The sequence below is a fragment of the Phascolarctos cinereus genome, unplaced genomic scaffold (genome assembly GCF_003287225.1).
Source record: "Phascolarctos cinereus isolate Bilbo 61053 unplaced genomic scaffold, phaCin_HiC Scaffold_4;HRSCAF=312, whole genome shotgun sequence".
Taxonomy (NCBI): Eukaryota; Metazoa; Chordata; class Mammalia; order Diprotodontia; family Phascolarctidae; genus Phascolarctos; species Phascolarctos cinereus.
In genome coordinates this window covers 649892396-649913958 of record NW_027555847.1, presented here as the reverse complement: position 1 = coordinate 649913958, position 21563 = coordinate 649892396, and the positions used below count along the sequence as shown (strand labels likewise).

At 41.4% G+C, this 21563-nt stretch overlaps 1 protein-coding gene across 7 annotated transcripts in view; it reads left to right on the top strand.

Moving 5' to 3' along the window:
• The first annotated feature begins 231 nt into the window (after positions 1–231).
• LOC110214195 (jerky protein homolog) overlaps positions 232–21563 on the top strand; it is a 31495-nt gene continuing 10163 nt past the window's right edge. The window contains exons 1-2 of one of the 7 annotated variants that reach the window (XM_078153788.1): positions 232–323; positions 6313–6608. Coding sequence is in view for 1 of the 7 variants with exons in the window: in XM_020994972.2 (XP_020850631.2) it covers positions 6959–8560 (1602 nt within the window). In the remaining 6 variants the exon portion in view is untranslated. Of the gene's footprint in view, positions 324–6312; positions 21424–21563 lie in introns of those variants that run through there. The other 6 variants (XM_078153787.1, XM_078153786.1, XM_020994972.2 and 3 more) reach the window with 6 other exon arrangements.

Genomic DNA, 21563 nt, shown 5'->3' with positions numbered 1-21563 from the left:
TCCCGGAAGTAGCCTGGAGGGGGGCCCGGCTGCAGCAACTCCGCTAGGGAGGGGGGCCGGGTCGAGAGAGTGTGGGGTCCACTTCCGGCTGGGGGCGCGGCTCAGGCTCGGGGCCTGAGGAGACGGGTTCTTGGCGTGCGGCGCGCGGGGTGCCCCGTCCCCCGCAAAGCGCGTCCGGTTCCGCGTGTGGGAGCCCCACCCTCGGGCTTGCGCGTCCCGGGGCGTCTGTGCTCCGGCCTCTGTCCCGGGGGGGTCCCGCGGGGCCGGGGCCGGGGCTGCCCGAGGAGCCTACACGGAGCCTCGCTAGCGAGCGGCCGCCGCGGGTGAGTCGGGCCGGGGCTGGGGGCCCATGCGCAGAGCCGGGGGCTGGGGGAGCGGAGGTCAGGGAGGTGGGGTGGGAGGGGGCGCCCTGTGTGGCCAGTCTCCAACAGCCCCTTCCCCTAAATAAGAACCTGTCTCCGGGAGTCTATCCCGCCCACCCGAGGAAACGGGCCCAACGCTGGGCCCCCGGGCTCCCAGCCCATAAAGGTGGATCGGATTGTGGACCCCTCCTCCGACCCCCCCCTTTGAGAGTCACTTCTTTTTCAGCCCCCCCCAAAAGGGCCAGCTCCCCGCTTGCCTTTCGCCCTCCGGGGCGCGCACCCACGTCTGACTCCAGGGTCCTTGTCCACAAGAGAGCTGGGCTGGGCTGCCCCTTCTGCCCCAGCAAAGGCTTCTCCAAGACCCCTTTTACTCCTGCTGTTATTACTCAAGTTCAAGGACTCTAAACCTTTGTGTCACAGACTCCTGTGGGCGTCGAGCCCTTCTCAGAATGATGTTTTTACATGCGTAAAACAAGACCAAAGGACCACTAATTATATTGCAATGCATGCTGTCAAACTGTCAGAGAAACTAGTTCAGGACCTTTGCTCCTGTCTTTTGTTTTCACACACCATTTCCTTCTCCACCCATCTTTTACGGGATAGCGGTCTCCTTGGCCCAGGTTTCATAATTTACATGAGTTCTGCCTTAGTGGTGTCTGTTTCCATACATAGCCCTCCAAAGAAAAACCAATATGGTACCTTTAATTATAGAGTTGAACTCTAGAGATAATCGTCTGGCTTCTCCACCATGGGAAAAATAATAGAATATTGATTTTTTTTTTACATAAGTGTTCATGGAAGTTACATTTTAACTTAATTCTTTAAAGCACTGGTGTCAGACTCAGAAATGGATCCCTATTGACCCTCATAACAACTTAGAAAATCACAAATTAGGGGCAGCTAGGTGGCTCAGGATAGAGCACCGGCCCTGGAGTCAGGAGGACCTGAGTTCAAATCCTGCCTCAGACACATAACACTTACTAGCTGTGTGACCCTGGGCAAGTCACTTGACCCCATTGCATAACCAAAAAAAAAGAAAAAGGAAATCACAAATTAACATTATCTGTGTTGTATTTTTATTTATTTTATTAAATTTTTCCAAATTACATTTTAATCTGGTTTGAGCCACACTCCAGTGGTCCTGTGTTTGACACCTCTGTCTTAAAGGACTTTTACATAATACCAGTTGCTACCCCAAGGCACAGTATTTCTTTTATCTACATTGAGGTAAGATTCTTTTTTCTATGCTACCTTTCCCAACCAAATAAAACTTAAAATAACCATTCATATCTTCCCTATCAAATCCCGCTATCGGAATCCTTCCCTGGTACTTTTTCATTTCTGAACTATTAAGAGCAATTTTTGTTTGTCCCAAACAAACTAGCATTTATTGTTTAGGTTTTTTTTTTTTTGTATAGCTTCGTGAGTGGAATTATATGTCCCCACCCGTATTAAAAGCTCTTCTTTCTTGTCCTCTCCAGGGCCTAGCACAGGACTGGTCATGCATCACAGCTCAGTAAAAACTTGTTGGTTGTTTTTGGAACACTTGGTGTTTTTAGAGAATATTTTTGCTAGAGGAATGATTTTTCTGAAGCCTAGTATCTTATAATTCACTTACCTGCCATTCAAACTTGTGTCAGTCTTAACTGGAGCCAGAACCCAAAACCTGCAAACGCAAAAGGACCTCTAAGCATTGAGAAGTAAAGCTGTTATAAAACCTAGGGACTTGACTGCATAGGAGAGAGGTGTTGTCATCATCCCCCTAACCACTGGGTATTGACATCTGCAATCATGTGTAAGACAGAACAGTATATCTTTGATTACCTGGTCCAGTGCCCTCATTTTGCAGGTATAGAAGTTGAGAGCCAGAGAATGTTACTTGCCTGGAGTCACACAGCCAGCTGGTGCTACATCAAGAGTTACAGCTCCCTTCTCCTGATTTCTACAGATTTAATGGTGCTGCTCTTCTGATGCTGCATTTGAGATACTGTATCGCAGTGGGAAGAACATTGGGCTTGCAGTCAGGAGGCCTGTGTTCAGACCTGGCTCTGACACTTCCCTGAGTAATCATGGACAAGCTACTAAATCCCTCTAAGCATTAGTTTTCTTATTTGTAAAATGGTCATAATAATATTACTTGCTTCCTGTTGTAAGGGAAATACATTGCAAATTTTAAAACATTTAAAAAATGACCATTATAGTTGTTTAGTGTGCTTTCTGCTATACCACAGCTGCATCTTGAATCAAGTTGTATACTTTCAGAGTTGAGGGCTATTGTACTATAGCACAGAACAGCAAATTTAATGGACAATTACTAAGCACCTCTGTGCAGAGCATTGTGTTGAAGGCACAACATTTAGATTAAATTCTACACTCTCTGCCTTCAGAGAACTTATGATAAAAATTGGGTATACCAGCCATCCACAAATAAATATAATAAAAGATAGAATGTGATTGGGATAAAGGAGAAGTAGAAACATAGTGTTCTAAAAAAGTTTGAAGAGAGAGAGAGAGAGATCGCTTTCAGCTTGGGCATCAGGGCAAACTACATGGAGGGAAGGCCCTGAAAGAATAAAAGGATTTTAGCAGGTAGAGCTAAAGAAGGAGGTTGTGATAATTCAGTTGGTTTTTTTTTCCTGCTGCACCATAGCTATATTTTTAATGAGGTTGTAGAATCATGGGATCTCAGAGGTCATCCATTCCAGCTTAAATGTGTGCAGAAATCCATTCTGTGACTTGTCTGATGAGTAATCATCTAGTCTCTGCTTGAAGACCTCTTATGATGGAGAATCCTTGTTGATTGGATGCCCTGCCTGAAAACATGGAGGCATGAGAGGGCATGATGAGCTTGGGGAACATTGAGTAGTACATTTTGGATGTGACATAGCACATATGAAGGAAGAGTATGGAATAAGCTTGAAATGGTGGCACAGAATCTTAGGATTAGGTTCAACCTGTGCCCAAAGATGAGTCCCTTCAGTGATCTCCTTAGCAAGTGGTTGGTTGTCATGCAGCCTCTATTTGAAGTCCTCTAGTAAGTTAGAACCCACCTTTGGATGTCCAATTGTTAGATATTCCTTCTATCCAGCCTAAATCTACCTCTGCAGCTTTCCCCCCTTTGGTCCCAGTACTGGTTCCTGGGGCCAAGCAGAACAAGTCTAATCTGCCTTCCATGTGATGTCTCTTCTGATATTTGAAGATGGTTTTCTGTGTCTACTAAGTTATCTTTTCTCCAGGGTAAATACTGCCATGTGGTATAGGATCTTAGAGTCAGCTGGGAAGAGACCTTAGAGGCCACCTAATATCCTCATTTTACAGATGGGGAAACTGAGGGTCAAAGAGGTTAAGTGACTTGCCCAAGGTCATACAGTTTGTAATTGGTAGATCTAGGATTTGAACTGAATACATTGTGCCATGCTGCCTGATCTCAAGGCCTTTTATCAACCTGGCTGTCTTCCTCTGGATGCTCTTCAGCTTGCCAATGCCCTTTCTGAAATGAGGTGCACAGACAGAACACAGTACTCTAAATGTATTCTGATGTAAGGCAGAGTACATACAGCTGAACTGTAACATCCTTAGTTTTTAAATATAGGCTAAGATCACATTAGCTGTTTTTGATCTCGTGTCACACTGTGGGCTTAAATTGAGTTTTACAGTCTGCTAAACCCTTGGATCATTTTCAGATGAACTGTCTAGCCAAGCCTCCTTTTTCTGTATTTGAGAAGTTGACTTTTTGAACCCAAGAATAAAACTTTATATTTATCCCTGTCAAGATCTTTCATGTTAGCTTTCTCCCCCAAGATAGGAGTGAAATAGTTTGGTGGCCTAGTAAACACTAGGCGAAGTTATTTGTTTTAAATTCTCTTTGAGCAGAGGAGTGACATAGTTCTATATTTTGAGAAGGTTTGGTCATCTTTATGAAAGATTATTTAGAGAGGAAAGGGGGGGTTATAATAATAGTGTAGTTGAGAAGTGATGAAGGCCTTAACAGGACAAGTAATTGATGTTCAAAATGAAAACTAGATCATAAGCAATTTCTTTCAGTAAACATTAAATTCCAGACACATTCAATAAACATTTATCAAGGGCCTTCTGTGCTCAATCAGTCAATAAACATTTATGAAGTACCTGCTATATGCCAGGTGCTGTGCTAAGTGTTGAGGATACAAAAAGAGGTAAAAGACAGTCCCTGCCCTCAAGGAGCATACAATCCAGTGGCACTATGCTAAACCAGGCACTGTGTTAGTTATGCTGGAGATTGAAAAAAAAAGACTACATAGTAGTCCCTGTAATAAAGGAACTTGCATTCTACTAACCAGTTAAGACATTATACAAACAACTAATTCCAGGTGTGATAGAGAAGTAAAACAGTCGTAAAACAAGGTGTTGGATCACTTCAGGCTAAAGGAATTATGGAAGAAATTCTGGAAGAAGTAGCCTCTCAATTGGGTCTTGAATAAAAGGAGAATTTCAGTGGACAGAATTGTGGGGAAGAGTGTCTTCCCACCATGACATTCCCCCTCTCCCATTAGCTATGTGATTGGGCATATTATTTCCTTCTGTCATTATTTTCTTCCCAGAGTAAGAGCTGCCCTATCTCCCTCACAGGGTTGTGATGAGAATCAAGTATGGTCATATATGTGAATACACTTAGTCACCATAAGGTGCTATATACACATAAGTAGTTATCCCACAGGCTGGTTGAATAGAAAAGCCTTAGTGTGTGAAGCTGCTGCAGGGTGTCAGGTAATATTATACAGTCAAATCCTTAGCTCCTGGACAGCTTGAGGAGGAAGGGTGGGATAGGCTGCTTGGGGATGGCTTCCTGGGCCTTCCTCAGGGCCTTAAAGTTGGTATGATTTGCTCCTTGGTGCTACTTTAAAGTTGGTTTCATTCCTCACTGACATGGTGGTTTATGTTTTTCAGGTGTTAGTGGGGTAGATGGGGAGCCCTTCAGGGTCTTTGTCTGCCAAGACGGTCTCAGGAAGAGCAAGGCTCAATGATCCAGCCCCTAGGATGGACCTGTGTATGTAGTCAGGGCTCATTGAATAGCTACTAAATTGCATAAAACCTCTTCTCTAGAAGGCCAAGTTGGCTATGCCAAGATTAGCATTGAAAACAACTAGACAGCAGTTCAGGAAGGGGAGAAGTTTGTGCTTAGATGAAAGCATAATAGTCCAGACCTCTTTTTCATACTCACTTTATACCTTCACAGTTTTTCCCTGAAGGGGCTAATACCCAAATGCAAATTTAGAACTCCTTGTCACTTAGAATTTGATTCCTTGGGGAGGCGGCGTGGTGTGTGGGGGAAAAAAACAAAACAAAACACTGGACTGGAGTCAGAAATCCTGAGTTCTTGTTCTGGCTGTGCCACTTACTGTGGAATCTTAAGAACCTTAACTTCCCTGGGCCTCGGTTTCCTTCTCTGCAAAATATGAGCAACTATGAACGTTGTTCACTTTGTATAAAGCCTGCTATAGACAACCTAATTTCCTTTACCTTAATGTTCCTCAATTTGTCAGACATTTGTTGCAGACTGCATAGGTTCCCCATTGGAGCAGCAATCCTTGGTCTTTTAACCTGTTCTTTTTAGGTGATCCATTCTAGTTTACAAAAATAGAGGGTGGGTATGCATACAAATAATAATGATGATAGCTGATGTTTCTAAATAATCACAGCTAATATAGTTTTCAAAGGTTTTTACAAACCACCTCATTTGATCCTTGCAGTAGTCCTGTTCAGTAGCTAATGCAAATGTTATTACCTGTACAGATGAGGAAATTGAGGCTTAAGGAATATGTAAATTGTCCTAGGTATTATATAATCTCCATTTCATTTATGTGGCTTAGGATTAGAACCCAGGTCTTCTGACTCTAATTCCATTGTTCAAATGTTCTGGACAAACTTTCCATAACATTTTTTTCCTTTTTTTTCCCCCTCTGCTTTCCAGTTCATAACGTTCTGTGCTTGTAAAACAGCATTGTGGATACTGGAGAGAGCCACCCACAACTTAGACAGTAAAACCTTGATTAACCGGAACTCAGCTAACCGGTATTTTTGTGAGGGTGGAAGGAAGCTGCAGGCGGAAGGCAGGGAGAGCTGCCCCCAACCACCAAGAAGCCTTGAAGTTCAAAGCAAAGTTCTGTGATTGGTTGCTTCATCGACTGAGAAGATCTGCCTCCCCAAGTCAGAGAAGCTCTGCATGTGGTCTGGGAACTGAACAAGTTGCTAAAAAAGTGGATTTCTGTGAGCACTTGAGTGCAGAAGACGGGGGAAGCTGAGGCAAACGGGTGGGGGTCTTGGGCAGTGGGAGGAGAAGGAAGGAAAACTGGTGGGAAATGGGAATAAGGACAGGGCAAGAAGGGAAGACCAAGTGTTGGTGAAGTGGAGAGGTAGCCAGGAACCTTGGGAGAAAGGAGTGTGGGTGGAAGCTGTGAGAGGAAAATTAAAAGGAAGGAGAGGAAAACCTCAAGCAAATTGAAAGAGAGAGGGGGGCAGTGAGGTGAGAGGAGAAAAGCCAAATCAATACTGTGTGCAAGGAGAGCATACACCTCTATTCCTCTGTAAGTCACAGTGTGTATAAGCCATCCACTCCCATGGCTTCCAAACAGCCCGTAGTGAAGAACAAAGGAGAGAAGCGTAAGAGAGTTGTGCTGACCTTAAAGGAGAAAATTGATATCTGTACACGTCTTGAAAAGGGTGAGAACAGGAAAGCTTTGATGCAAGAGTACAATGTTGGCATGTCTACCTTATATGACATCAAGGCGCACAAGGGACAGCTGCTGCGGTTTTTTGCTAATTCGGATTCTAACAAAGCCCTTGAACACCGCCGCACACTGCACACCCCTAAACTAGAGCATCTAGATCGGGTTTTGTATGAGTGGTTCTTGGTGAAACGGTCAGAGGGAGTCCCTGTCTCGGGCCCAATGCTCATTGAGAAGGCTAAAGATTTTTATGAGCAGATGCAATTAACCGAGCCATGTGTTTTTTCTGGGGGATGGCTTTGGAGGTTTAAGGCACGGCATGGCATCAAAAAGCTAGATGTTTCCAATGAAAGACAGTCAGCAGACCACCAGGCTGCAGAGCAATTTTGTGGGTTTTTTCGAAGTTTAATTGCAGAGCATGGTTTGTCCCCTGAGCAGTTTTACAATGCTGATGAAACTGGCCTGTTTTGGCGTTGCCTGCCAAATTCGACTCCCGAAGGGGCCAGTGCCTCAGGTCTGAAGCAGACCAAGGACAGATTGACTGTCCTCATGTGTGCTAATGCTGCAGGCTCCCACAAAATCAAACCTTTGGTGATTGGAAAGTGTAATGGTCCCAGGACTTTCAAGGGAATTCAGCATTTACCTGTTGCTTACAAGGCACAGGGTAATGCATGGATGGACAAAGAAATTTTTTCTGATTGGTTTCATCATATTTTTGTACCTTCAGTCAAAGATCATTTTAGAAATATAGGCTTACCTGATGACAGCAAAGCCATTCTTCTGCTAGACAATTCTCGAGCCCACCCTCAGGAAGCAGAGTTAGTCTCTGATAACATTTTTACCATCTTCCTGCCTGCCAGTGTTACCTCGTTGATTCAGCCTATGGACCAGGGCATTAGGAGAGATTTCATGAGAAATTTCATCAATCCTCCAGTCACTGTACAAGACCTTCAAACTCGTTACAACATAAGTGATGCCATTTTTAATGTTGCTTGTGCCTGGAATTCTGTTACTAGTGAAATACTAAGGCGGGCATGGAGAAAATTGTGGCCTAGTGTTATGTTTGCAGAAGTATCTTCTGATGAAGAAGAATTTGACCGATTTAGAGTAAGGCCTCCAAATAACACACTGGTGCAGATCCTTGAAATGGTGAAGGATCCTCCTTCACCTCCAGTCAACAAACTGAATAAAAGTGAAGGAGATGAGTGGGCTGATGCTGACCAAGAAGGTGAAGTGTCACAGGGTGTTAGTGACACAGAAATAGTAGAAACTGTTTGGAATCCTGACAATGGAACTGATTCTGAAAAAGACAGTGATGGAGAAGATTTTAGGGAAGGGGAGAAAACATCTTGGGAAAAAGCTGCTTCATCCTTTGATTCGATTATTAGTTTTGCAGAAAAGCAGCCCGTGTTTTACAAACCAGGAGATTATGCAGTTGCATATGCTGCATGCTATTTTTATGCGACAGAGGCAGATGGCAAACAAACAAACTGAGATCAGGGATATAGTCAAGATAGAAAATCCCAGGGGTTATCCTGGAGTTTGCACTGATTCAGCCCAATCTCCTATACCATCTACATCTACAGCACTGTATAGTGATAACTGATAGTGATTTTGGTGTCCCTGAGGCCCTGTGAGATCTTAAATCATCAGAGAAGAATTCAGTTATATCCAGCAGGCTATATTTTTACTTAGGCAAAATAAGTGGACTTTTAGACAGATTTTCCACGGGGGTTGGTTAAAACCAAAGGTTGCGCATTGAATCTGGAAATTCATTTAATTGGAACAGCCCAAACTCTCTGTGCATTCCGGTTAATCGAGGTTTTACTCTATTGCCCTTTATGTAGTGTGAGGAACTCCTAAAGGAAAACAGTAGAACCGAAAGGCTTTTTCTTTGTAGCACAGAACTGAGTGTAGTGCAAGCCTATATTTTATCTTTCAGAAAGCACTTCCCATACAGAATCTCTGTACAGTAGTAACAAGATCCACAAAGATAGAGCTTAGTGTAGAAGTGGGGTATGTGTAAGGTGTTCAGGTTACCACAAATCAGTGTCTACAGACCTTTTCCTTGTGGGGATTAGATGAGACTTAAGGCCTTGTTGCTTTTCTGGGTTTTTAACTGGAGAGAGGGGCTTGGAACATCTGACTTTGACAAGTTTATTAGGTAGCATAAATCCTTCAGACTGAACTTAAGTGAGATTCTGTGAATGAGTCTCTGGAGGGCTTGGGGCCATCACATTCCCACTGGAAATAAAAATAGTCTATTTCAGTTTTTGAGGTAATATTTCTAAGAACTCAGAACAAATAATATTCCCAGCTTAGTATAATTACATTCCAGTAGAAAGAAATTGCTCTGTGACCTTGGGAAAGTCAGTCTCTACTCTCACTCCAAATACCTGTTCTTCCTATCAGTAAAATTGGGAATTAGATTAGATGACCTCTAAAGCCCTTTTTCCAGCATTCCATGATTCTATGGAAATACATTTTTGGCAGTTTATATTTGAAACAAGGCACTAGCAGCAAGGTACAGCCACTCTGAATGTTAAAATAATTCCTTCCCAAGGATATAAGAAATGCCATCTTAAATCAGACTGCTCCTCTGTCCAGCCCAGTGTGGGGACTCTGATGGGTATTTTGCCTTCTATTGGGTGACTTGGGTCAAGTTACTTCCTTTCTCTGGGGTGTTTCCTTACCTCTAAAAGGAAGGGTTTTGATGAGGCAGTCTTGAAGTGCCCTTCTGTCTTTAACTTTCTATAATTGATATGTTAATTTTGTGGGGGTAGAGGTTATGTACTCCAGAGTCTTCTATATCACATTCCCAGGAATTTCATTTGGTCCCATTTCTGGATTTTGGTAATGTCTTTAAATCCAGACCAAGACTGAAGAAGTTTCTTTAGTTTCTGTTGTATGTAAGTTGCTGAATTTCCTTGCCAAGAAATATACAGTGATTATTTGAATTATCCTTTGTGGCCTTGGACATTCTTATCTCAGTATTGAAAAGTCTGGCTGCTTTTTTCCCTTTTATTGTTAGGCCAATTTTGTCAAAAGATTTAGTATTTTTTCCCATTTATACCATGTTAATCTTTGACTTATAAACGGTTAAATGCATACCATGAACCATATATATCCCTACTTAAGACCCCCTCCCTACATACCAGCGTTTCTAGGAAACACGCTAAATACTTGTATTTTTCCATTCTTTTTTTCACTCCTGGGTCGCTAACTCCCATTTAACTTTGGATTAATGTTGTGGCAATGGAATCAGCACATACTTTTCATTCCAGGGTTTCCTATCCTTTCCACCAAGAGGCATTTAAGACCTAGTGGATAAAATTTTGTCCACAGCCTGTTTATAACTATTTCTACATATTTCTTGCGTTAAATGAAATAATCCTACAAAATATAAATGCATTGTGTATTTCTTGCTTTATATGCATGTGTATAGATTATGCAATATCTCAAATAGCTTCTAAAAAATTTCATTATTGCTAAAGTCAAATTGACTTTGTTCCCTTATTACTCCTACGTCACTTGCTGTTGAGTCCCAATGTGTCTTTGAGATGATGTTTGTATATCCGTGTATCTTTGTGCTGTTTCTGTGCTCTTCCCTGTTGACCCTTCTACAAAAGACCGTTAGATTCACCTCTGCTTAGGGAAATGACATGCTGGATGCTGTAGTGATTTAAAGCCACTGCTCTCCTCTTTCCCTCTTTATTGCTAGTAACCCTGAATGAAGGGCAGCTCATTCAAAAGACCCCTTCCCTGAGGCAGTTACCTTCTATTCAGACCTCAAGGTCTTTAAAAAGGAAAAAAGTGAGCTTTGTAATTGTCTTTTTATGAAAATCTTGATAATCAGGAGGACATAGGATGAATGCTGCCTTAAGTAAGATACCGAGTTCCTGAACTCCAGCTGGAGGTGTTCAAACTCCTAGTAAAGTGCTTTGCTGTGCTTATTGAACTGAACAGAATGCAAGGCCCACTGCTGTCAGGGATGTCATTGGGGAGATTCATTTACAGATGTCCCCTCTGACTCCGACTCTGTGATTCTGTGAGTTCTTGTTTTGGTTTCCTATGTGTGAATCCTGTCTCCAGCCAGATTGTAAGCTCTTGGTGAGCAGGAGTTATGTCTATTTCAGCATCAGTCACAGGCTGAACATATGGTTGATGATCAATAAATACTTGATTGATTGAGGGGATGTGTCTCCCAGAGGTTCTCATCTTGATAGCCCTATGCGGTATCCCAGAAAGATGATGGGAAGACTGTATTTTATAGTAAGCTTACCAAATGTCATATTATCTCTATTTTGGTAAAGTTACCAGTACCCTGATGATGAAATACTGGGATATGATGACACGTGATCCTTCCTTTTTCCATTGGTCACTTATAGTACTCTGACCCAAAAGCTTAGTCCTTTTTGGATTAAGTTTGGGATTGTTGCCATCGCCCTTTCCTCCGTATCCTACCTTAATAGGAGGTCCCCAGTAGCTTCATTCATAGACAAACTGATCATAGTGCACAAACTACTCTATGTGGTATGCGAGGATGATTAGTGTATGGATAATTAGCACATTACAAATACATAGAGTAGTACCTTTTGCCAGACTTAAGAGATTCTGTTATTTCTGAATTGGTCTACTCAGAAGTTCGACTCCTGCCTGGCCTTGGCTTTTCTTTCTTTAGCTCCCTGAAAAGCCAGGTTTCTTTTTGTGGGTTTTGTGCAATCTCAAAAATGTGTTCTCTTTGTCTCAGAAAGTTGGCTTCACCGCTCAATACTTGATCTTTACTATTTGGTTTTCAGTCTAGATCTCCTAATGGCCCCAAAGTGATAATACCACTCAGTTCCCTCTCAAGCCTTTTTTATGGGGCAAATGCCCAGTTTCTCATTTTTAATCCAGTTCCCTCCCTTCTCCATTCGCTGATGCATTCTGTGACTAATTCAGATGCTGGCTGCTCATTGCTCTGGTTTTATTATACCTCTGTTGTTCAGGAATATGCCTAGATATCTTATTTTTCACCTGCCTACGGAGGAAATGTGATGTGGGAAAAAAAAACTTACTGGGAGCCAGGAGACTTGGGTTCTAGTCTCAGCTTGGGCCTCTATTTTTGTTTTGTGATTAATCATTTCTGCATATATAAAATGGATTAGGCATAGAGGGAGAAGGGGGATTAGAAGACTCCTAGGAACTTTTCTAACCATAGTATCCTAATGGTTCCTCATAGCCTTTCTTCTGATTTTTTCTTTAGTCTTTGATAACGGAATTCTGGAAATTCCAGTGGAGGTCTTGAATTGTTACTCAGGTGTGCTCTTCACATTTAGCCTTTTTATGCTTTCTTCAACTATCTAACCCATACAAATAGAACTTCCAAGTACATACAAAGGATGAGCTGAATTTTGACAGGTGATTGCCAGGTTAATGACCTCTGTTCCATTGTTGGGATAGGCTAAGTGATGGTAGTAAGGGGTCACTCATAGAGCCCTCGTATTGCTCAAAAATGACCCAACCAAAACTTTCCCTGTCAGATTTATTTGGGTTAATGTAACAAGCTACTCTTTTACTTCCTTGAAGTAGGACCTCTTACATTCATAACTTTGTGTAAATTTGTTTAGTAAGATTGCTTTGCTCCTAATCTCTAGTTGATGGCAATAATGATGTGGGGTTGAGAATCTGGATTAGGCTTGTGAGAGGAATTATTTCTTGAGGGGGACCACAGACCTGTGTGGAATGAATGTCAGGAGAGGAGCTCCCTACAGGGCCAAAAGAAGATTCCAGAACCCTGGTGAATTCATTATAAGATAGTTTCTGGAAGTTGGGTTAGAGCTAGAAAGGATGATTTCCAATCATTTTATTTTATAGGTTGTGAATGGACAAAAATCTTGTCTTTATTTAATTCATTGTGCTTTCTACTGCTCCACCGAGTAAAGCCTACTAGTTTTACCTGAGTTTCTGGTGTAGCATGTCATCTTCTGCTTAGAAAACAAATGCAGTGGGAAATGGGCCATTTATAAGTCATAAGGCTAATAGGATTGTTAGATGTTAGGACAGCAAGAGTGTAAATTAGGGATGTAAGGCTGTCTCTGTGGATTAGGGAGAACCTGGGATCTGGTCTTAGGCCTTACTCATAAACAATCAAATCATTCCCTCCTATTTCTAAAGCTTTCTTGTCTATAAAAGGTGGGAACTAGAAGGGGCCTTAGAGATCCTACTGTCTGAACCACCTTTTATAGTTGTGTAAATTTAGGTATGGAGAGAAGCAAGTGACTTGCTTAAGAGTGTACCTGCTAATGAGTGATCTCAAGTCTTTAGCTCTCAAGTTTAGTTCCTTTTCCAATAGTATAGGGATCTCTGGGTTCTTTTTCCATGTAATGTTATATGATCCTATGATAGATTTAAATTGATAATTGGAAGAAACCAGAAATTGACAAAATTTCTTGAGACAAGACATTCTGTGTGGAAATAACTGATCCTTAATAAGAACCTCAAAGCAGAACATCCCAGTTTCCCCTAAGAATGGTTTATGTCTCTGTTACCATGAATTCCCATGAATTTCCACGAATTACCATGCACTGGTAAAACATTTCTCCTACCTTTACCCTCTCTGGAGAATAATGTTACTGTTAAAAGTAGTGAAATCCTTTCCCCTAAATTTGCTCTCTCCATGGGAGCTCACTCCTTGAGATTTTCTGAGATTTCATGAATGACTTCCTCCTATATATACTTGATTTATCAAGTTTGTGGGTTTTGAGCAGATCCTAAGATTTTGTCTTTCCATACTAAAGAGTTATAGTTGACCCCTTTAATCTGTATTTCCATTGATTTCCTTGGTTCTTTTGGTTACCTTATTTGGATCTTCATCTCTATTTTATCAGTCAACTTGTGAACACTTGCAATGTGGTCTGGTTCCGGGCCACTTTCATAGTTCTAACATGATTATAGGTACAGTTGAGTGGAAAGAGCACTAGATTAGGGGTTAGGAGACTTGGATTCTAATCCTACCTTTGTTACTGACCATTTCACTTTTCCAAATGACAGTTTTTTCATTTTTGATGTGAGAGGATTGGGCATGTTATGAGACCTGCAGTTTTAACATTTTGAAATGAACTCAGATACTTAGAAACTCATCTGCCCACTCATCACACCCTTTGGTGTTTCACTCCTCAGAAAAGCTTAGTCTCTTCTAAGCTTGCAAATTTGGCTGCATATTCTGCCTTCCAGATCATTTATAAAATGGTTGAATAGTCCACCACCTATCCCTGGGACACTTCACGTATATTTCCTCCCAGAGAAGTGGCCGTTTTGAGCTCTTCCTGTCTTTCAAAGTGTGAAAGGCACTTTGGTTTAGTGGGAAAAAACACTGGATTTTGAGTCTTTTAAAAGACTTGGACTTGAGTCTTTACTGTCACTAGCTATGTGACTTTGGGCAAACCACTTTATTTTTATTTGAACCTTAGTTTTTTTCATTTATAAAGTGGGAATAATAGTGCACTAATCTCAGGACTGATTGTATGGATCAAATGCAATAATGTGTACGAAGGACTATATAAATGGTAGCTATTATATATGCCAGTTCCCTATCCATGATAGAGCATCTTTCCTTGCCTCCCCTCTTATGGTAACTCAAATTTTTAAATAGTCTTTGGTGTGAAACATTCCAGAAGGCATTTTGAGATGTTCTCTGGTTCTGTTTACTTGCTCAGAAAAATCTGAGATTAATAAGGCCAAATTTATCCTAGCAGAAAATGGGATGTCTTTCTTCCGGTAGGTAGGTTTTTTTCCCACTACTGTGACCCAGCTCTTTATTATAGTCTTCCAGATTTTTTGATCCAGAAAAATGTTTCACTAGTTTGTTGTTGGGAATTCTTTCCAGGACCCTGTTATAAATGGAACCTACACTTGCAGCCTCCCACTTCTCTGGCCCAGCAGGTATTGGTACTATATTGTTTTGTTCTCTTTGGCATACAGCCTCATGGTTTCTCCTGTGGGCCACGGTTTTGTAGAACCAAGTCCTTTGTGGACACCTTTTCTGATACTGTAGTCTCTTGACTTATGCTGTGATTCTAGGACACCAGAACCCTGAGGTTTTTTTTCTTTCTTTCTTCATGCTTCTGTCTAGCCAGATACTCCCTTATCCTCATACATACAGTTGATTTGGAACCCAAAGGCATATCTTATCATTTGTCCTTTCTGAATTTTATCTTGTTAGGTTTGGTTCCTTCAAAACATCTGGGTAGACGCCATGTAAGTCTTAGAACATCTACATCCAGATCTAGTACTGATAATCAGTTTTAACAGAGAAAATCCTTGGGTCGTATAGCAGAGAATTTATGCCAGGCCTCCTGTTTGATCCCTAATTTAAACTTTTTCACTATGATCATAAAATGATCTAATGGATTCGTTACTGATTTTTTTATTCCAATGTGTCTTACCAACCTCTTAATACTTTTGGAGGAACTTGCAGAATCTTTGTTGAATACTATTTGGACTACTTAATTTTTAGTCTTCATGTAACCTATCATAGTTTCCCGTTCCTCTTTTCCAGATTATTTTTTTGAAAAATATATTTTTCATAATAAAAGTTCTCAGAACAGAGAGGCTCATCACTAGAAAGGGAACAAGCATTTATTAAGCACCTACTATGTGCTTTACAAATATATCATTTGATAGAAAACTGGCTACCTGGTGATGCCTTAAAAAATTATTTTTAAGACCATATTAACTCTGAAATAGAATTTCCACCTGCTTTGATGGAGGTAGCCCGCACACCAGTGAAATTACTGATTCTTGAAGCCAGTAATAGAATTTCAGGTGACAGGGCTTTTAAAGGTTACCTCAGACCCCACTAAGCATGAATCCCTCTTACTGTCCTGCATGATGGGAAGGGAGTCCACTTCAGGAGACAATCTATTATTCCTTTTTAGGTTAGCTCTGATTATTGAAAGTTACTTATGTTGAGCCAAAATCTGCTTCCTTATAGCCTTCCATTGGCCCCGGGCCCTATGTCTGTCTTCTGGGGCTATACAAACCAACTTGCTGCTGTTTCTCTTTGATATCTTTGTATTCTAAATGTAATCTAAGGCATAATACAACAGGACTGTCACCCTTCTACCTTTGGACCTTGTTGAGCCTAATCAGTGTAGTCTCAAATCAAATGAATTCTTTTGGTGCTGACTCCTGTTAACTCAGGAGCAGCTAGATGGTGTGGTGGATAGAGTGCCAGGCCTAGGGTCAGAAAGACTCATCTTCTTGAGTTCAAATCTGGCCTCAAACACTTACTAGCTGTATGACCCCAGTAAAGTCACTTAACTCTTTGCCTCAGTTTCCTCATCTGTAAAATAATCTGGAGAAGAAGATGGTAAACCATTCCAGTATCTTTATCAAGAAAACCCCAAATGGGGTCATGAAATGTCAGCATGACTGAAAAAATGCCTGAACAACAACCCATTCACCCTGTAGCTTATTAATCAGGCTTTCTTCCTTCCCTCCCTTCCCCATTCTAGGTCATTGTCATATGAACTGTCCCATATCTTCTGCATCTTGTACTTATGCAGCTGGTTTTTTGAACATAAGTGCAGAACTTTACTTTTTACTTAGAAAAACCACGTATTAACATCTTTGTTCCATTATATTTTCATTTATTTTGTTAAATATTTCACAGTTGCATTTTAATCTGGTTTGGGCTGGGCTGTTGGAACACTTAGGATCTATTGCATCAGCTGTTCTTTTCAGCTTTTATAGGATCTGTGATCACAGATTGAAAATTAGGAGGGACCTGAAAACCAGCCAGGTATAACCTTGACTTACTAAGGCCCAGAAACTGTGAGATGCATTCTTGTGGCCATGCAACTACAAGTGCCCTTTAGCTTCTGGCCTCCTGACTTTTTTCCTCTCGCCTTCCAAAAAAATGTGCAGGTTTTATCATCATTTGCCTTCCAAAAAATGTGCAGGTTTTATCCTCGTTTTTCAGTTGAAACTGAGGCTCAGAGAAGTCAGGTGACTCACATTCAGGAACCGAGATAGTAAATGGAAGGGCCAGTACTGAAATCCTGGTCTTCTGACTCCAACTTCTCTCTCTCAGCCTGTGAAAGGGTGAGGACCAGAGGAATCTGGCCAGAGCAGAGGGAGCCTGCTCAAGCTTGGAGAATCAGTGAGGTTTTGTATATCATCTGCTCATTTCCTTGTTTGACCCTCCTCAGATTGACCCCTACTCTGTTTTCATCAAAACTTCCTTTAATAGAATCCTAGACTTTCCTGTTATCCTGTCTTTTTCATTGCAAGTGTCCTGGACATATTCAGTATCCCCTTTCTTTACCCTTCTCACCTACCTTTCTCTATCTGTTGAAATTCCTGGTTTCCTTCAAGGCCAAACTCAGGTACCACCTCTTTCATGGGCCTTCCCTAATACCCACCCCTAAGGAAGGATTGCACTCCTGAAATTTCTCATGTCAGTTTACCTACATCTCTGCTTTATGCTTACTCTACTTTTTTCTTATTTATAAATATTTTCCTTACATTATGGGATTACGAGCACCTTGAGCAGTATTGGTGTCACGTCAGTCTTTGACATATTGTGTGTCCCTCATGGCAAGTACAGTCCCTTGAACATGATAAGCACTTACGTGTTTATTTGAATTGAAGTAGATGATGCTGGAAAAGTAAAGTCCTACAAAATGGCCCCAATTGACTTTTCCGGCATCTTACTCTGTTGTTTCCCTACGTGGACATTCTGTTTCATCCAGACTCTTCTTACTACACCCATAGGCATGGCCATACCCATTTCAGCCCCCATATCTTATTTGTACTGGCTCTTCCTTTTATCCAGATCCTCTCCATCCTTCAAAGCCTTGTTCAGATTTTGCATCCTAAGAGAAGTCTTCCTTGACCGCTTCACTCCATAGTGATTGGCCCCTCCTCTGAACTCTTGTAGCAGTTACTGTCCATACCACATATCTGACATTGTATCTTACCTTGTATTGTGAATTAACCTTTTTTTCTCAACTAGATTGTAAGCTCCTTGAGGTTACAATTCATGAATTGTGCTCATTGTATCCTCCACAGTGCCTGTCCCAGGGTCTTATGCATAGTAGGGGCTTGATATACATTTGACTGATTTATGCAACTTTTCCTTGAGAGACAGTTTGGGTTGGCAGAAAACACTGGTCTTGTATTCAGAAGACCTGAGTTCAGGTCTCAGCATCAGTACTTACTGTGTGACTCTGGGTAAGTCTCTAACTTTGCCTCAATTTTGTCATCTGTAAAGTGGAAAAAATATATTTCATTACCTCTACTAAAAGCTTGTTATGAAATGAATGCTTTTTAAATTTTTAAGTACTGTATAAGTGAAGCTATAATAGGTATTTTTCCTAACTTGAAGGGTGAGTTCTCTATCCTATTGTGGGAAGCCAGTCCCTCTCCCCAAGCCCTATCATTTCTTGAGAGTTCTCATTTCCATCCCTGTGATCTTCCTGTCCCTCCCCACTGGCCTGTTAGATTGCAGAAGTCATTATAACTTAATCTAGCCCAAATCCCTTCATTCTTTCATCACAACTCTCAAATATGTAAGGCACATCGTGGCTTCATTTGTCCTCTACCAGTAGACTTGTGTTCCTTCAGTATTGCCCTCCTCAACAGCTGCTCTCTGAGGGCGTAGTTGATGGCTTTTCTGACCAAATTTGACTAGCTCTACTGTATTTAAAAAAAAAAATCTCTACTCCCTCCAGTACTGCAGACAGGATCTTGTTTTTGGTCAAAGGCCAATGGAAGACTTACGGAGCAGAGTGAATACAATGAGATCATTAAATGAGAAGATCTAAACCACCACGTTAGTGCGAGTTGAGTGTAAGAACAGGGTACTCATAAAAGGAGTCACCGGTGTATCAGCCTATTAGTTCAGTGCAGTAACTATTGAGTGCCTTCTTTGTGTAGGCACTATAGCTTTTTGGTCTAGCATTATTTTGATTTTTGAAGCAGTTGGTGTGAGTAGATTCTAGTACTTACGTATGTCTTTTTGTACAACAGTAAATAACTTACCTTTTACAGTATCGTTCTAGAGTAGAAATTAGTTACAGTTACTCTTATCACAGCCAAGGAGACAAGGCAGCTGAGCTGTGATGGTAAAGCAGCAGCTGCCTCCAGTAACTCGGAGAAGGGCACTAGCCTCTCCTATTTTAAGGCTAGTTGTAGATATCTTAAAAAATCAGGGAGAGTCTGGACCTCTGGGCTGGTATTCCCTAAACTGTACACTGAGGACAGGAGAAATAGAGAATAAACCAGATGAGACTTCTTATTGGCAAAGCGTTATGACTGGTTACTGGGTTGGTTTTCCCTGTATGTCTTTGTGTCCCTATATTGCGTGTGCCCCTGGGTACACATGCATTAGGCTACGTGTACTAGCTGCCTGTAGTCTTAGGCTTAGTGTACTCTTAGACACTAAGGCACAAAGTCAGTGTTAGCTATGTTCTTGACAGCACCTTTTAGGTCCTTCCCTGTTTGCTTGGAAGTGCCTGTGTCATAATTGGAACTGTGGTGAATAGTAGTTACTGAATCCTGATAGATTTTTTGCTGTGGCTCCACATATGTAGGGCAGATATGGTGTTCCTTAGGCATAGTAGAATCCACAATTAGAGGTTCACTGTGTCAGGGGAATTTGGTGGCCTACCCAACAGTCCCCTCTACTTTACATTCTTCCTAGGTTTGTCTTAAAGGCAGGTATATCTGACATTAAGCAAATGTGTTATGTAGAAATCTAAACTCAGAAATGGATACAATAAGGGACAGTTGCTTGCATTACTACACTATTCCTCGTTTGGCAAAATAACTTTTCCACCATGATGTTCCTTTATATAACAAGCTCCTTGAACAGTTTCAGAAGAGGACTTGGATTTATAAAAATTCAGTCTATACCTAGCTTTTCACAACTGTGTATTACAGAAAACATTGTATTTTTCTTGTATTCCCTGTGCACAGGTATTATCCATTTCAAGCCTTTCTGAAAATTTTAAACTAATCAGTATTTTTACAGTGGTGATTAAAATGAATTCTTGGGACAGCTTGATGGCTGAGCCTGGCTTTTTGAAAAGAACTGGGGTTTCCATGAACCACCAGGAGCGTGAAATTGGGTCAGTCTTGCTATGATTGGAAGGAGTCATTCCAATCCCTAGCACTGGAACCATGAGTGTTGACCAACATCCCAAAGAGGATTGGACTTTGGTGATGGGTGGATTATACTCGGATAGTCACCAATGGACTCTGATGGACTTTGTCATTTATTTCTCAGAGACTCAGAGTAGTGTGGAGAATACATGAAGTTATAGTGCTTGTCTGGAGCCAGCTGCTTGGGTGTGGATGATCTCATGTATCCAACTGACATAAAGAATAGTTATCTCTGTATTTTATTCTCTTATTAGACTGTGAGCTCCATGCGGGCAGGAATTATTTCATGTAAACATAGCTGCCCCAGTGCCAAGTGCAGTACATCCTTAATAAATGCTTTTTGAATGAATGAATGTTGAATGGAAGAGATTTGTCATTTTAATATGATTATGCTTTTTGTTTTTTGATTCAGTGTAGTTGGTTTTCCATCATTGCTTCCTAGTAAGTGCTCTTAGTGTTTGCTCAACAGTTCCAGCATCAGTATCCATGTGGCTAGGTTAGGCCTTGGAAGCAGGAGTGAAAAGCAGACATTAGGAAATGAGGGCATTTTGTATGGCTATTAGAAAGCCCCCAAATTTCAGAAACTAGTTGCCTTCATTTTTTCAGGACATGAAATTTTACTCATCCTTACTATACCAGGTCACTTGGTTCCTGGTTCTCCTGGAACTTTGGAGCTCCCTTTTGTCCTGCCTTGGCTGGTAGATAGCCTTCAGTGCAGGCTCTCAGAAACTGGGCTGCTAATACCAGCCTAGGAGAAGACTTAGGCCTCTAAGGAAAAGAAGAGAGGAACAGAAACACGAGGTGGTAGCCAGTGACCAGAAATTGTCTCTCATGCATAGGACAAAGGGGGATCATTTGCCAGTCCTTCCCACACTAGCCTGTTGCTATGTCAAGCACCAGCCAATAGGCTGGATATTATTATTCAGGCTTCCAAAGGAGAGAAGTTAAGGAAAAGATACTTGCTAAGTAGGGTAAATAGATAATAGATACAATAATCAGTGCTCGATTAGCAAAATTTTTGTCTCATGTTGGGAGAGAGGTTGGGATGGGATTAGGTGGGTTATGTGCAAGGATTTAACACTACAAACTTGTAAATTAGGATATGATATTCCTGTGGGAGCAATTAACTAGCTAACCAAGGTCTTAAATCTCTGACTTGCCCCCAAGGACTCATGTGACCTCAGCCGAACCTTTCACTGAACCCTCAGGTATTTCTTACACAAACTCACGTCTCCTCTGTCTTGAGAAATTTGCAGGGCTTAGCAGTTTAGCATTGATGTTTCTACACAAACACCCCCACACACCCACACATACCGTTTGAGAACTGAGATGGGGGCTGGTACTTTTT